The sequence below is a fragment of the Mustela lutreola genome, chromosome 8, assembly GCF_030435805.1.
Source record: "Mustela lutreola isolate mMusLut2 chromosome 8, mMusLut2.pri, whole genome shotgun sequence".
Classification (NCBI taxonomy): Eukaryota; Metazoa; Chordata; class Mammalia; order Carnivora; family Mustelidae; genus Mustela; species Mustela lutreola.
In genome coordinates, this window is record NC_081297.1 from 125525725 (window position 1) to 125542684 (window position 16960).

Genomic DNA, 16960 nt, shown 5'->3' on the forward strand with positions numbered 1-16960 from the left:
GAGCCAAGATTTGGACCAAGAGAGTTGGGCCCCAGGGTTCACCACAGCCTGTCAAGGCGGAAGGCAGAGAAGTGGGGTGGGAAGCCATGGGTGGGGGGAGGGGGACCTATTGTGCGGCTCTGTCAGCTTCTTCAGGAATTTGACTTTTGTCCCCAAAGAAGCCACTGGAGGATCTTGAGGGATTTGTGTCTCAGAAATGCCTGCGGCTGTGTGTGGAACATGGGTAGGAGGTACAAACCTGGTAACAGGGGGGCCCTTGGAAGCTGCCACTAGAAGAATTTCAGGTGAGGATTGATGACGTAGTGGCTGTTGAGATGGAGACGAGCAGAGGGACTCAGAGATGGGAAGGGGATGGAGAGCTTCTGGGTGATGGAGGGTCAAGGTGGCGCTCAGGGATGGCGGCAAGCAGAGGCCCCGACGCAGGAGCTCTTCCGGCGGTAGAGGAGGGCAGGAGCAGCTTCCCAGACCTCTTGGAAAGTTGGCGCCTCCTGTCTTTCGAAGTCACAGGAACACGTGGTTGGCACAGGAAGGCCTGTGGAGCCTGCGGGCTGCCCCCTCCCCCCGTAGGAAGAAGAGACTGTTCCTGAGAGAGCAGAGGACGGAGGACCCCTCTCCCTCGGGCCCTCCGGCTGAGTGGTTCTCAGAGCCAGTTTGGGAAGAGCTGCTTGGGGTGACCCCTGGCTGGGTGCTGTCCCCAGAGCCTTTGCTGGAGAGCACCTGGCAGAGAGAGCTACAGAGCCACAGCTTGCTTCTGGACTCACCCTCCTGCCACTCAGACTTGCCAACCCTGGTGTCCTCTTGCCAAGAGCTCTTGGCTGGTGGAGTTGGTGAAACTCCCCAGGGGACTTTCCTGCCACGCGTGCAGCACTGCGAGACACACTGCTGGGGGTGGGGGATGGGTGCTGTTTTAACGGAGAGGAGGCGGCTGCCCTGCAAGTGGAAGTCCTTAGAGACGGGCTGAGTATGGCTTCAGTCTGACGTTCCGTGAAGCCTGGAGCCATCCCCTTCCTTGCCTGTGTCCGAGCAGTGAGTGTGTGTCTGGCCAGTCTGGAAGGAACCCCATCACCGACGCCCTCCTTTGATGTTCTTGACTAGGGTGCTTGCCTTCTCAGCTGTGCGGGGGCGGCGGGGGGGCAGCCTGGACAGGCTTCTTGGCGTCCCCCAGCAACCCTAGCTAGGGCACAAGGTGTGCCACAAAGGAAGGGGTTTGGGGCCGGGGGGAAGGCAGGACTAGACTCTCCAGTAGCGAAAGGGAAGAGCCACCATAGCTGTCTGGAAGGCCAGGGGAAGGCTGTCAGGAGAGATAGGACATCAGTCTTCACTGGAGACATCGGCCGTACTAGACACCTATCTGCTTAAGGATGATAATGAAATTAATCCGGCCTGTAGTCACTTCCCGTCCAAATGATTTATTGGCTTCATACCCTAGCGTTGCCACATGGTGGTAATAAATGACAAGACTAGGACACAAGGGTTTAAAGGATTCTCCTTATGTTTAAAAAGCTAAGCCGTAAGGCAAATAAACTCAGAGAGCTTGAAGGAAACTGGGGAGGTCATCGGCCCTGTGCTCTCTACGCATGGACCATCTCAAATGCCCTGTTTTTCAAAGACTGCTCAGAAAAAAGTATCCTCCATCACCCTTGGCCGCCTAAATCTGTACTCCGTTTAGTAGTTCCCCCGCAGATTTAAAATCTGGAGTAATTTGACAGGAGTAGGCTGATGCTTACTTTTGCCCTTTCGTTAAAAAATTTTCTCCTAGAGCTGGCTTTTCCCTCCAAAGAGACAAGATGCTAATTACCACTCTTATTCATTTACTAAAGTACCCTAGTTTGAGTCACTGTAAGTGCTTGAAAGCAAAAAACTATATTTCATTTAAAAATAGGGTCTAACTCAGAATTTTAAGTGATTCAGACTCATCTCCCTCCAATTAGCCCAAATTAGTTAGGTTTTAAAGTTAATCTTTAGTGACGGCCAGTTCCTCCTCCTATCTAAACAAAGTCCTGTTGCTGGAGTGGGAGCCTGTTTCTTCTTGCCTCTTCTGTCCTTAGGGCAAATAGAGTGTAGCTGGTCTCTGAATGATTTACTGTCCAAATATTTGAAGAACAGGTTTCTGGAGGGGATCTGAAGACACGGCAAAAATACAGCATCTCGTGGGCCAGATGCAATCTCCACAACCCTGTTGCTGGCCGTGCTCTGTCCTCTGTAGTAAGGCGTCCTCGCCAACCCCAGACATGCGCAGGATTGCTTTCTACAGGAACCACAGCACTGTTTGCATGCATGAGCACTGATCACATTCACGACGGTGAAGGTGCTCTTCTGACTCTCCTTTTCCATCAGATGAGAGCAGAGGAGGGCCAATGTCTGCTGAGGTCTCATTCTGTCCCATGCAAACAAGGGGTAAAACCAGCATCTCTACAAACACACTAAACCAGAGGCATCTTTCTCCCCTATAATTACATCTTCCCCAAGCGGTTCCTTAACTGGCTGTCGCTGTGTGTCATTTACAATGAAGGAAACTTCGGTGTGTTCAGGAGCTGAGGAGTTGGGGGGGGGGTGTCTCTGGGTCCAGGCTCTTTCTTCCCCTCCCCTCTACCCCCATGTGACATTTCACTGGATAGTGTCACGGCCCTCACACCCTGTGAGAGGGTGGTATCGAGGGTGCAGAACAGGTGTTGTGTCCGGCAGGAAATGTTCTCTGAACATCGCACGTCTCATTCTGAGCTGCGAGAGTCTGAGGGCAGAAAAGACGACTAACCACTCATGGTGTTGAAGAATATTCTCACAACAGTCCTGTGCTAATGCCACTGCGGTCTCTGCTAATGCCACAGTTGTCATTCAGATGACATTTAAAGCTCATGGAATGTTCCAAAGTGTCTGCTAGGTAAAGTCAGGGGTCCTTCCAGTCAGGTGTGTCATCCGTGACACTGTGGTAAAGGGATTTGACTAAAGGTCTCTCATAGTGTGGGTGACTTCAGAGATTGATTTGTTTATTTATTTAACATGAGGGGAGCGCTTCTTGCCCACTGGGCACTGTTCCAGCAGCTCTTACAAACGGCAACTGTTTTAGTCCTCGCTACAGCCTGGCAAGGTAGATCCTGTCATTCCCATGTCAGGGCACAGGGAGGCTGAGGAACTTGACCAAGTTCACATAGCTCTTCTCATGGGTACTCCAAGGCTAGAAGCCGATGCAAGAGGAATCATTTGCACCCTGTCCTTGCTTGGAAGCAGGCCTGTAGCCTGTGGCCCCGGCCTCGAAGGCAGCCTTGGCTAGGAAACTGGACCGCGTCATGAGAGATGCTGGTAGTTACTGTCTCCGATGTCAAAGTCAAGAAGGTAACATCTCTTAAAATCTTCTGACAGACCTCGTGTCAGTGAGTTTATCAAATCTTCTGACAGACCTTGTGTCAGTGAGTTTATTAGAATGGTGCCTTATTTCTAATCCTACCTTAGTATCATTAAAGGCCAGCAGTCCTTGGAGAGCACAGTGGTTGCCTCCCTCAGATAGGAGGCCCCTTTCAGGCATCAAAGAGCTCACAACTCCAGCCTGAGAAAAGCAGGGGAGTACTTAGGTTCCCAAACTCAGGCACCCTCTTGGAGGCCAAGCTCACTCCCAGAGGATGAGGTTAGGGTTCTCTCTGATAATCCTCAGAGGGAGTTTGCTACTGGCCCAGGCTTAATTCCAAGTACCAAAGAAGAAGCAGGAGCCCTACTGGCATTTTAACTAGTTGCAAGAAAATCCTTTAGCATTCTGTCCTGGGTGTCAAAAACCACGTGTGTGATTTGTGTGTTGAGAATTTTCTGGTGGGTCCTTTCTAAACACTCTGATGAGTCCTGAGCCTCCTTTGCTCATGGACTGAACAAGGTTATCCCTTTGGCCCTGAGAAATTAGATTCCTTTTTCATTTGCCTCCAGCCTTGGGATGTCAGTGGGAAGAGCCAAAGCAATAGACGGGGAGAACAGAATTGATGAGTGGTTGCAGGGGCAACACTAGTTGAATAGATCTCTGTTTTCCATAGAATATCATTTTAGGAATGAGAGATACCAGTATGGGTTTCCACATGGTGATTTGTATTGATTATTGTGTTTTCAATTTTTTTTCTTTAAGAAAAAAAGTATCACAAAATTTCATAATTTTCCATAAAATTCTTAGGCTAAAATTCTCGCTTTTCTCTTAGGCTAAACAATATGAAATGGTCAATATTTGACCGTTTTTACCTACAAAAATGGCAGATCTGTAAGGTTAAATCCAAGTTCAATCTTATATATCTAGAAAATCTTTTTTTATGGAATTTTCTTCAACTTAGGCTTCAGAGAAATATTTTACAACAAGAAAACCTTCATTGCACATGCTTTGGAGGATGTGTACCTGTTTATTTCGGGAGTGACTTGAAATTGTTGAAATGAGTCCTTTTAGCCCTGTGTGGTCATAATTCCTAATGCTGCTGCCGGAGGAGTCTCTAGTTTCCTCCACCCTGTTCCAACATGGGCCAGTCATCACCGAAGGGGTAGAGCCTTCTTGTCTCATTGAATCCTGGAGCACTGTGAGGCTGGAGGGAATTTAATTTGAAATAGCCCTGTGTTACCAGTTCTGCTCTGGGCTGGGGAAACATTCCTGCCGAAGATCCATCTAGTGACATTAATCTTTCTTTGATTTAATTTGGTTTTCATTCCTAAAGTAGGGGCCCAGAGGATGCTCCCTGCCTCACAGGAGTACAGGAGGATTAATGAGTCACTCTTAGGAAAGCATTTGGAGCTCCTCAGATGGAACACACAGCATCATATTTTTAACACTTTAGATTCTGTGGCCCTTTACAAAAAGACATTTCTGTCCTTAACTCGGTAGCAGCTGACTTGTGCAAAATAGAAAATGGAAACCTTCCCCCCCACCCCCCGCCCCGCTCCTCAACATCTGTAAATAAACTACTTTCTGTCTCACAATGGCGGTAAAGTGTCACGTGGGGGGAAATGTTCCAGCCCTGGAGCAGCTGTGCAAGTTAGAAATACACTCACACACGCAGGCTCAGACACACACACACACACACACACACACACACACAACTCATCCACTAATAAAATGCTTTACACTTGCTCTTGGGAGATAATTTCAGAGTAAAATTTCCTTGGTACAAGCTGCATCTGCGCTCTTCTAATGCCTGAGCTCAGTGCCAGCCGCGAGTCGTTGCCAGCTCTTGAGAAGACGTTTGAACTTCTGGCAGCGCTCCTTATCGGAAGGCCCATCCATGGTGTTTGTGCTTACAGGGCGAGGGTGCTCACGCTTAGCCAAACAAAGCGTCTGACAGTAGTGGAGTATTGGCTCAACACTCAACAGGATCCATTTGGGATTCATTCTTTGACAATTACCCAGAATGAACCACCAGCTTCCTTTTATAAAAAGATATTTATTGGCTTAGAAACAGAGCCTATCCAGCTCTTCCTGGGGAGGAATTTTATAACGCTGTTCAAACGGTCTCATAAACTTGGTGTCTGAGTGTTGCTAAGGGGGTGCCAGTGCAGAGTGTTTACTTTAATTGCATCAAATATGGAAGAGAATGGAAAAAATCAACCAGGAAACAATGAATGGCTCAAGGGGAAAGGAGAGGATGTTTGGCAATAACAGCAGAGCAGAATTCAATAAGAGTTCAGAACCCATGCTGGAGACACTTGTCGGAGGCCTGATGGCCCAGCCAGCCCCCGCACCTAGAACTCCCCCTCCCTCTAAGATGCCGTGAACACCAGTGGTTGGCGGCCTCTGGCCTCAGTGTAGCAGCTGGTTAGACACAGCTGGCTGGACAGCTGCAGTCAGGGTGTCTGTGCAGGGTTGGCTTTGCTCTGTGTTCCTTCCTCTGTGGTGCGACCTGAAGGGGATTCGGCTTTAATCCTTCGGTGCTTGCTAAGCAGGTTTGTACATTCTGATAACCAATGTGCAGCAGCCCAGAAGAGAAATTCTAGGTTTCTCCTTTCTCCCAAACTGGGGAAGGCTAGATCCAAAGTAGTATTAGAATTCAAAAGACTGAGAACTTGAGAATGGATGGGAATAGCACTTAGCTGACCATGTTCCAAAACAATAGCATTAATCCTCCCTCCACAATCCCAGAATGAAGGCAAGGATTTGTGTATCCCTGACCTGCCTCTTCCTCAAGGCCCCTTTGTCTTAAAGTTTTGTAAACTAGCCCCTCTGAACAGTGAGGTCTGCCCTCTGCATCTTGGCAGCTAGTCCCCTTGGCCTGAAAGGTGCTTCTTCTCCTGGTTGGTTGTAGGGGAGGGCTGCACCGGAGGGCCATTTGGCCCTGAGTTGCACAGTCCCAAAAGGCCTCAGGTGAGAACTCTTGACTTTATTGATGAAAGAGAGTATGCATGGGCATTACAATAGTGTGTCAGTGTGGTAAAAGCATTTATTTGTCAAATGTGTGCACTTAAAATCTGTGGCACTTTTTTTTTAGCAGCTCTATATTGAGATGATTTATATACCATAAAGGTCACCTTCTAGAATGTACAATTCAATGGTTTTTGGTGCATTTACAGAGTTGTGTAATCATCACCACAATCTAATTTTAGAACATTTTCATCACCCCAAAAAGAAACCTTGAATTCATTAGCAGTCGTTCTTCAGTCTTCCAACCCCTGCTTTAGGCAACAAGTAATCTACTTTCTGTATGTATAAATCTGTCTATTCTGGACATTTTATATAAATAGGATTGTACACTATGTGGTCTTTTGTGACTGGCTTCTTTCACTTAGCATAATGTTGAGGTTTATGCTGTGGATGTATCAATACTTCTATCTTTTTATTGTATGGGAGTTTTTTTGTAGTAGATTCATAAATGCAATAATACAAAGTAATTTTAAAAGAAAGAACTACTGGTGGCTACAACAATGTGGATAAACATCACAGACCTTTTATTGACCCTAAGAAGCCAGACATAAGAATATAACAGTTGACCTTTGGACAAAGCAGGTTTGAACTCCACAGGTCCACTTGCATGCAGATTTTTTTCAGTCAATACAGTATAGTACTATAAATGTATCTTCTTTTGATCTTACTATTTTTTTCTCTAGCTTTATTGCAAGAATGCAGTATGTAATACACAAAACATACAAAATATGTGTCAATTGACTGGTCTTGGTAAGGCTTCCTGTCGGGCTATTAGCAGTTAAGTTTTGGGGGAATTAAAAGTTATATGTGGAGTTTCAACTGTGCATGGTGGGGGAGTACCCCTAACCCCCATGTTATTCTAGGGTCAGCTGCATTATATGATTCCATTTATATGAAGTTCAAGAGCAGGTGGAAGTCGGACTAGTGATTACTTCTACCTGAGGATGCAGTGGTTACTGACTGGGAAGCGAAAATGGGAGTGCTTCTTGGGACCTTGAAATATTTCATATCTTCATGTGGGTAGTGTTTATGTAGGTATATACATACATGAACATTCACTGAGCTGCACACTTAGTGAATGTTTAGTGCTTTCCTGTAAGTCATACTTAAATGTTAAAGTTTTTATTTAAAAGTATATGCAATTTTTATGACTTTACAAGCTTTTTAAAAAAATATGATATAGCTGCAGAAAAGAGAATAAATCTTAAGTATACTGCTGGATGAATGGTCACAGAGTGAGCACTTCCTGTGAGCGCCACTCAGGTCAAGGAGAACATTACGGGCTCTTCAGAAGTCCCCTCCTTACCACTAACTCCTCTCCTGCAAACATCTGACATCATAGTTTGACTGTTTTGGTGTCCATTTGTTTTCTTTTTAGCTTTATGTGAATGGATTCACACAGTACATTTTCTTTTGTGTGGCTTCCTTTACTTCACGTTATCATTGTGAGGTCTACCCATGCAGTATGTAGAAATAATTTGCTCACTTCCATTGTTTAATATTCTATGGTACGGACATACCCCCAAAGTACTTCATCATTGATGATATCTGGTTGTTTCCAATATGGGGCAATTACAAATAGTTAACTCTCGCGATATGGACTTCTTTCTCTTGGGTATATACCTAGATGTGAAATCGCTGTCCTAGGATTAGATACCTGCTGTAGATAAGTTTTTGAACACCTGTTTCAGCATTTCTTAAAATAGTAGGAACCTCAAAAAGTTAGTGGCCCTCTCTTGACCCCTGAGAGGCCAGGGTACATCCTAGCACAGCCTTGTCTTCCCCTCCTCCAGGGCTGGTCCACGTCCCACTGGCCCTACAGTGTCTTGGCCTGCCCCTCCCAGCCTCACTACACCTCACTGCCTTGTCTGTCTCCTTCACAGGACTGTGAGCTCATTGAGGGCAGAGATAGTGTCTTGGTCATCATTATAGCCCTAGCCTCCAGGACAGTGCCCAGCATGTAGAAATTCTTGATAAATATTTAATAAGTGAGAGAATGCAAGAACCATCCAGCTATCTAATTCATGGATGAAGTGGAGAAATACATTAAATTTTGAAAACTCATATATTTTTTATCTTTGCTTTCAGATATCAAATGGATCCACTATAAAGGTCTTTAAGAAGATAGCAAATTTTCCTTCAGGTAACCAATATAATGTTCACCCTTTGTTCTTACTCACCTTTATAAAGTATTGCTTTTTGCCTCTCTGATGTATTGTCACAAAAGTGAGATTGAGTTGTTGCTATATAATTCTTTGAAATCGGAGAAAAGCCATTTTAATGTGTTTCTATTCTGAAGAATGTGAGCCATGCGAGGACAGGAAACAGTAACCAGTGGTTGACTGGGACAGCCCAGCACTAAGGAAGTTGCTGCCTTCAACAACCCTAAACTCGGGACAGAATCTTAGCCTTCCTCGCTCTGTGCCAACTTCTCAGTAAGATGGGGGCTAAGAGAGGAACTCCTCTGGCAAAATGAGGGGGAATCTTGTAGATAATCACACAGCCCTGCAAGTGCTGAACAAACAAGATAATCCACTTAGAAATCCAAATCTCCTTTGATAGCCTCTGCAAGATTCCCAGAAAGTGAGTGAGGCAAACTAAATGGGGAGATTTTATGGGAAAGTCTATAAACTAGTCTCTATCCTCTCTACCACTTCCGGACAGGAAAACACTGTGATGGTGCCTTGAGAAAATCCCTAGATCCTAGCCCAGGTTTGTCTCCAGAGAAAATACACCCCAGCCAAGACAGTCAGTTCAGCTCTTAGAAGGGTTCCGGGCCTCATAACAGGACTTCACATACATACATACATACATACATACATACATACACACACACACACCCACACACACACACACACCCACACCCCCTCTGGAGGGGAGGCTTCCTGATTTCTAGATTTAATACTAAGAGCAGCCTGGTAGGTCCCAAGACCTAGTCATTGCAAATAGGGAATGCAGGGACTCCAATTAAATAGAAAGGATAATTTTGTAGGTTGTAGAATACCCTTTTAGGGATCCCCCCCCCCCCCACCGCAGTCCATCATTATATCTGGCTATAGTGAGAGAAGGCATCTTCCAGAAGGTGACTGTCATTCTGGCAGAGGGGAATTGGTGTCCTTCTAAAAAGTTGGAAGAGCTTTGTATTTTAAGCTTCAAAGATCAGGCCTTTTGTAGAGCTTACTGTTTGGGGATCTTGCATTTGGGTCTCTTCATGGGACCTCAGAGCAGTCAATGCCTCTGCTGCTTCTCTGTCCAGTTCAGCTGAGAGTCATCATTTTGATCACTCCCCTGCTAATCCTTCAAACCTCCTGGGCCTGTCCCCTTTCCCCACCCTCTCAGTCACAACCCCAGCCCTGGATGAACCCAACTACTGGCCTTTTCTGAACCTATACCCAGGCAACCACTGGAGGAAAGTACAGTTGGAGTCACTATAAATTCCTGGTGCCCAACAGGACCAGGACCCTCAGTTGCAGCCTGCCTCCACTGTGTTTCTCTAGGTAGCTCGCTCTGTGTTCTCCAGAATTCTGCCTTCTCTCCTCAAAGCTCTGACCCACACAGCATTATCACCAGCTGACTTGATCCCATACCTCACAGAGAAAACTGGAATCAGAACTCTCTCAATGTCCAGCACCAAACCTCCCACCCGTCCTGTGTCTGCCCGGTTTTTTCCTCTGTGCCTTCCCTGGCATCCCAGAGCTGTGCCTTTCTCTTCCAAGGCCCGTCTCTCACCTGTGCCTTTGATCCCATCCTTTCCAACCTGCTGTACATTCTTACACCACAGATAATCATCTCTCATTCGAACTGTCTATACCTCCTCACCTATTGCAGTTTTTCCCTTAGTGTTCCAAGGTGTTCTAGTCTCCCTCATCTTCAGTACAGAAAACCTAGTGCCTTAATCCCTCTTTCCCAATTCACCACTCCCTTCACTGCCACATTTCTTTCAGGACTCTCCCCACTCTGTGCCACTCTTGCACCTGCTCTAGGAGCTCCAACTCATTGTCCTTTCAGATCCCAAAAGGGGTGCATTCTTCCTGTCTTTGGGTCTCCTCCATTTGCCAGGCTAACTCCAGTCGTTCATTTAGGTTCAGCTCCAATGCTCTTTCTTCTGAGAAACCTCCCAGAGTAGGGTGGACCCTCGTTAGTTACTTTCTTAGCATATACTTCTTCACAAGCTTTATCACAATTCTAGTTATATAATTAATTGTATAATTAACCATAAAAAAGTCCCTCATTGGCTAGGATGTAAACTCCATTGGGGGTGGGGTGGGAACTAGGTCTGTCTAGTGCCTCTGGTACTCAGTAGGTGCCATGGGTACATTTGCTAACGGAGAAGGCTTGAACCTCTCCTATCCCCGCCCCCAGCAAGGGACTGTTCAGCCTATTGGGAACCTGCTTCCTACTCCAGGCCCTGGCCCGTTCTGTCTTCACGTTGTTAAGATCTTGAGATGCAGCAGGGTGAAAAAAAATGTACCTATGAAGAGCTCAAGTAACCTCTTCTGTTTATAGCACAAATGGGGCGTTTTATGAGAAGGCCAATTAGCCCGTGGTTGTTTTTTTAATAGACCGTTTTCTCTCCCTTTCTCCGGCATTCAGATGTGGAATACTCAGAAGACCACTGCCATTTGGTGAGCTCAGTCTTTCTTGTGCTTGCCCCTGAGTTGGATGCCTTCTGTAGTAGAAACGGTCTCCTTGGGTAACGCTTCTACTGTTTTCCATTAGATTTTACCAGATTCAGAAGCATTCCAAGATGTGCAAGGAAAAAGACATCGAGGGAAGCACAAGTTCAAAGTAAAAGAAATGTATCTGACAAAGCTGCTGTCGACCAAGGTACACTTACTGTTCTGGGAGTGCTTTTACGGCTACCTTGGGGGTGTATGATGTGTTTGACTTAATTTCCACTGAAGTGTGAAAATGTTACAAATCCCTTGTGCCTTCTAGCAAAGCAAAATGAAAGTTTAAATTGTAAACACTTCCTACCCTCCTCTTTCTTATAAGCCACAAAGATAACAGCACTTTACAAATTTTGACTGTTGTATCTTCAATCAGGGATTTAATATTGTTCCCAGTTCCTTTACCCACCATCTCACTATTGTTATTTTTTAGGTTGATGGCATAATTATTCCTTTTTGTTTACTTACTATAGATGAGTGATAAAACTCCCACTCTGAATTGCAGATAAATGAAGGGTGGGGTCAGTGTCTATAAACCTAGTATATCTTTTTTTTTCCTTCATTTTAAAGTCAAGAATGCTGTTCCTCTATAAAAGTGTCAGGTGTAAAAGCCAGCGGAATACTAAATCAGAAGCAAATTTTACTTTATCTGGTTTATAGTGGGATTAGCTGAAGTCTGTGGTGACCCTTTTTTCCCACCTTGAAATGACTAGCAATATAAACGCTATTATGTACACCTGGCCCTGGTCTCCGGGTGGGCACTCTTCTTCAGAGTATAGCAGAAGGTATGCTTAGAGCTCAGTAGATTTGTTTAGTTGGTAGAGGACAGCCAGAGCCTCTTGATTTTCTCATCTGTCCCACAGAGCTCTGCCTATTTGGCTTTTGTAAAACACTCAAAATGCTTTGGAAAGTACGTAATAAAAACCTATGATGGAAATACTTGCAACGAAAAAATTCTGGGAACTGAGCAACATTGAGTTTTTCCAGGCTGAACATAACTATTAAAACTAAACATCCGTGGCTTCTTGGTTTATGTATACAGCCCTACAACTGCCATTTCAACTGCTAGAGATTTTTGTAAGATATCCTCTCTGTTGACTGAACAATGTTATCAGCAAGAAGCTGGTGAACCAAATGTAATCCTGGGCATGGATTTTCAGGGCCCTTGTCCCATACTGTGAGCGTGTTGGCCTCATTTGATAATTTGACATATTTTCGTTTCAGGTTGTTTTTTCTGTTTTGTACATCGTTTTCTCTGAACTAGGATCATATTTTTCCATTGTATTCAAAACCAATCTTTCTTTCTTTTTTTTTTTTTTTTCCTCCAGTCTCCCAAGTCTGATGTTCTCTTGTCTTTCAGGTGGCAATTCATTCTGTGCTTGAGAAACTTTTTAGAAGCATTTGGAGTTTACCCAACAGCAGAGCCCCATTTGCTATAAAATACTTCTTTGACTTTTTGGATGCCCAGGCTGAAAACAAAAAAATCACAGATCCTGATGTCGTACATATTTGGAAAACAAACAGGTGGGAACAAATAGTAGGTGATACTATTTTCAAGAATCTGGGACAGAATCTTAACTGAAAGGAGGGCATGGATAGTCACGAAAGGATTCATTATTCTTAGATCAGAATCCTTTGGCTTGGTGTGCTATCATGTCAGAGCAGATTCTTCCTCTGTTACTATTTTTAAACAAGAAACAAAACTCTTCCTATGCTGAGATCCTATTCTTTAGGACAAAACAAACAAACTTTATTTTCTTTAATGCATGCAAAGACCTTATATAGAATGTTAAATTTAGCTTGACCAGCAAAAGATAAGAAATCAGTATTTTGTGGTTTTTTTATTATATGATGATTTCCCATTAGAGATTAATCATTTTTCAGTTATCAAGCTATCTGTCTGTACTCTGATTCTGCATGGATATTTCTATTTTTATTTGATTAAATGCAGTACTTAGATACTATGAGAGTTTTCCAAAGGACTGTGTTTTGTTTTCTAACATTTTACCTAAAGCTGAGGTGAGGCATCCAGCTCTATTCTCAACTTCTTCTCAGTAAAGAAACATGGCTCATTACCTTTATTTGAAATACTTTGTCCATGAGCTGTGAATAAGACTTGGTGTTAAGGAGTAATAGAAGTTTCCAGGGTCATCCCAAGCCCTCCTAAGTACTGACGGTGGGCAGAGCATTTTAAATAAATATTAAAATCTGAAGTTCCAGAGCTCTAGGTCTCATCTCCTCCCATTTAACCCAGATCTGTCCCAACTACCTATACTGGTTCACTCCCATCCTGTGTCCCAGCCTCTGATTTGCCAGTCCTGCCACTCCTACACCAGGCTTGGGTGCCTCAAGCTCCCATTTTATTGGGAAGGTTGTGGCATCTGAGCAGGGGCAGGAGTCAGGACAGTAGAGCTACAGAGAGGCCCAACAGCCTTACGATGGAGGGAGTTTGCTAGGCCCGAGTTGAGATAATAATGGAAGGACTCCGAATATTCCCAGGTTCATATTCAAATATTTGAGCTATTAGGTGCTGGAAATACAGCAATGAACTGAATAGGCAAAAATCCATGTTCTCACAGAGCTTGCATCCAGATGGATGGAAGAGACCATAAATAGGCAAATTATAGTATATTAGAAGGTTAGTAGAGCAGACAGCATGGGAAAGGAGGATGGAGAGTAATAGGGCAGTGGTCAGAAGAGGCTCACAGAGATGATATTCAAGTCAGGTCTTGAAAGAGGTGAGGGCATAAACCACGAGACTATCTGTTTGAAGATAGTTTCTGGAAGATGGACAACAAAAGCAAAAGTCCTGAGGCACACGCTTGCCTGATACGCATTAAGAACAGTGAAGAGGCCAGTGGTGGAGTTGGAATAAGGTGAGGGCTCGCAGAAGACAGCCTGGGCCCAGATCGTGCAGGGGCTTCATCCCAAGGCCCGTGGACAGCACAGAGGGTTTTGAGCAGAGAGACAGGATCTTACTCTGTGCTGTGGGAGAATTAACTGAGAATTAATGAGCCCCTGGGGGGTTAATAACCCAGGCAACCGTGCCTTAGGTCAGGGTGTGGCACTTGGGGTGAGAAGAGGTCAAGTTCTGGAGACTCGATGAAATGTTTTCATGGGTGGCCATCAACTAATGCGATCTAGATCTGGAGAAAATTCTAGTCTTGTCAGCGGCCACTTTCACATTTCTCCTGCTCCAGTCCTCCCATTCCGCAGTGCCTGTCAGTTTAACCCTTTCTTGCTCCGAGTGACGCTGCCATCTGTCACTTGGCATAGTTGGCAGAGCAGACTTGCGTACTTCAATAACAAGGACAAAAACACCCGTTTACAAACTGTGATAAACAGAGCAGCCGCCTCCTACAAAGGGCTGTATCTGAAGAGATTTCTCTTTGGAACAGCCTTCCTCTTCGCTTCTGGGTAAACATCCTGAAGAACCCTCAGTTTGTTTTTGACATTAAGAAGACACCACACATAGACGGCTGTTTATCTGTGATTGCCCAGGCATTCATGGACGCATTTTCTCTCACAGAGCAGCAACTCGGGAAGGTAAGGCCTAGCTTTGGTATTTCTTATATGCACTCCTGTGAGTTGTAGCATTCTTTCTTTTAAACATCTAAACAATAAAGAGTCATTGGTAGTCATTGAAAATTTGCTTTCCTTTAAAAGCTCTCATTTTCCATCTAGTTTTTTAAAAAATAGATTATTCTCCCCATCCTACTGCCGAACTCTGCCTGTGAATACCTTTACCACAAAGTATAAATTTTGTTTCCTAGAAAAACATTCTGCAGACACTACTAAACTATGAAACTACTGAAATCAGCTTAGCTAAATTAATCCCATCTGAATATAGTTGACCCTTGAATAATGGCTCATGATGGGCACCAATCCTTCATGGAGTTGAAAATTACCCTGTAACTTTTGGCTTCCCCAAGACTTAACTATTAGTAGTCCACTGCTGACCGGAAGCTTTGCTGCAAATATAAACAGTTGACTAACACATATTTTATATATTTATATGTATTATATACTGTATTCTTAAAGCTAGAGAAAACATCAAGGAAATCATAAGAGAAAATATATTTACAGTACTGAATCATGTTGAAAAAACTCCACAAAGAGTAAAGCGGACTCACATAGTTCAACAGTGTTGTTCAGGGGTCAACTGTACACTCAGTCTATCTGAATATAACAAATTGCTCACGGGGAAGAAGATCTGGCCTGAGATTTCTATTACCACTAGTTTGTCAATTCATAATCAAAACATCGATACTGTTTTTCTTTTGGCTTTGCTGAGCAGAAGCCCCAGGAAATCAAAGAAAGATAAAAATACAGAGCAAACTTTGAAAGGGATGTTTTGGTCTTATTCAGGCACTCCAAAATGTATTAAACTGAGCAGTATCAGTACCTAAATGCTTTCAGAAAATCTTCTAATGCTGAGCAGTGTCCCTTTGGTGTAAGGTTTGAGAGAGTGCCTGGAATGAAATGTGGTTGGTGTCTCATAGGTGCCTCGGCCTCCTAGTCTAAATCTAGACTGTCACCACCATTTCTGCAAAACAGACCTGTCCTCACTTTTGTCTTCCTAGCATCACCTTGTCTCTCAAGGTAAAATTCTTTGTGTTATCCTTGACTCCTCCTCCTTCCTCCCTGCCCCTAATTGGGTACTACTCATTGCCATCTCCAAAGTGTCTTTTTCCCTTCATTCTACTCTATCCCTCCATCCCCTTCCCTGGGAGAACTGCCTCAGAACTGGCCTCCTGGTCCCTGCTGTCTCATCCGCTACCTTCTCCTTTTTCGCTGTGTCTTGGGTTGTCATTCTAAAACAAAAATCTGGTCTTCTCCATCTCCTGCTTAAAAATTTTAAATACTTCCCATTCCCTACCAGGTAAAATCTTCACAGTGCCACAAGGCTCTTCCTGATTGGGTGTCAAGTCTCTTTTCTGGCAAACTCCATATACTTTCTATGCTACAGCTTTTACTTTTCCCAAACTTACCATGAACTTGTTTTCATATCCCTTTCTGTCTCATAACTCCTCTGTCTAGTAAAACTCTTATTCATTCATTCACTCCACAAACACAGCTTCCTCATGTGTACCAGGAGCTACAGGAGGCTATGATCAGTCTAAATGTAACTACTCTATGTACTTTCCCTGTACACTGCCCACACCTGTTCTTCATCTGACCAATGCAACGAAAATGCTTCTTTATTCACAGGAAGAAAAATGGCTCTTAACTCATTACTATGTTCTTGTTATATTTCACTTAATCATCACAAGAACCACATAATGTAGTTATTATTACCCTCATTTTATAGGTGAGCAAATTGATGTTCTGAGAGGTTGCAGGTCTTGGTTAAGATCCCTCCAAGTTGTTAGGATCCCTGATTTGTCCAGCTCCGTGGTGTTTCTCTTTACACCCCGCCACTAATTATTGGTATCACAGTAACCACTGTGTACCTTTGTCTTTTAAAGGCAGGTACTGGTCATCTTTACCCTTTTACATTCAATGTCTACCACATGGCAAGCATCTCAGTAATAGCTCAGTGTAGGCATCCTTCACAATGATGCAGCCACCGATACGGCTCTTCGTGCCCTCAATACATTGAAAAATGTACTGGGACATCAGCCCTATCATTAACTCACCCATTTTCCCTGAGTAGGAATTTCAAAAATTTTGTGGAAAATGGCTTTTAAAAATAAAATCTTAATTTTTAATATTATCACTATTATAATTACATAAAAGCATGCAAGCTGACAGAGAACTTTTGCAAAATCAGACATCAGAGCCCCCAGTACTAATGACCATGTACTTCCTTGAGAACAGTAGAAGAGCTTTATAATCTAATAAAAGGGACAAGCAGAAAAATCCACCACCGCCAATTACTTACCACTTTCATGGTTATATAAAGGGCTCAATCAGA

At 44.1% G+C, this 16960-nt stretch overlaps 1 protein-coding gene across 1 annotated transcript in view; it reads left to right on the forward strand.

Annotated features, from left to right (window-relative positions):
• Positions 1-16960, forward strand: part of PLXNC1 (plexin C1) — a 140623-nt gene that overhangs the window by 119099 nt on the left and 4564 nt on the right. Inside the window, exons 24-28 of the mRNA XM_059187533.1 lie at positions 8462-8516; positions 10967-10998; positions 11093-11200; positions 12404-12567; positions 14442-14589. Coding sequence (XP_059043516.1) covers positions 8462-8516; positions 10967-10998; positions 11093-11200; positions 12404-12567; positions 14442-14589 — 507 coding nt within the window. The remainder of the gene's footprint in view (positions 1-8461; positions 8517-10966; positions 10999-11092; positions 11201-12403; positions 12568-14441; positions 14590-16960) is intronic.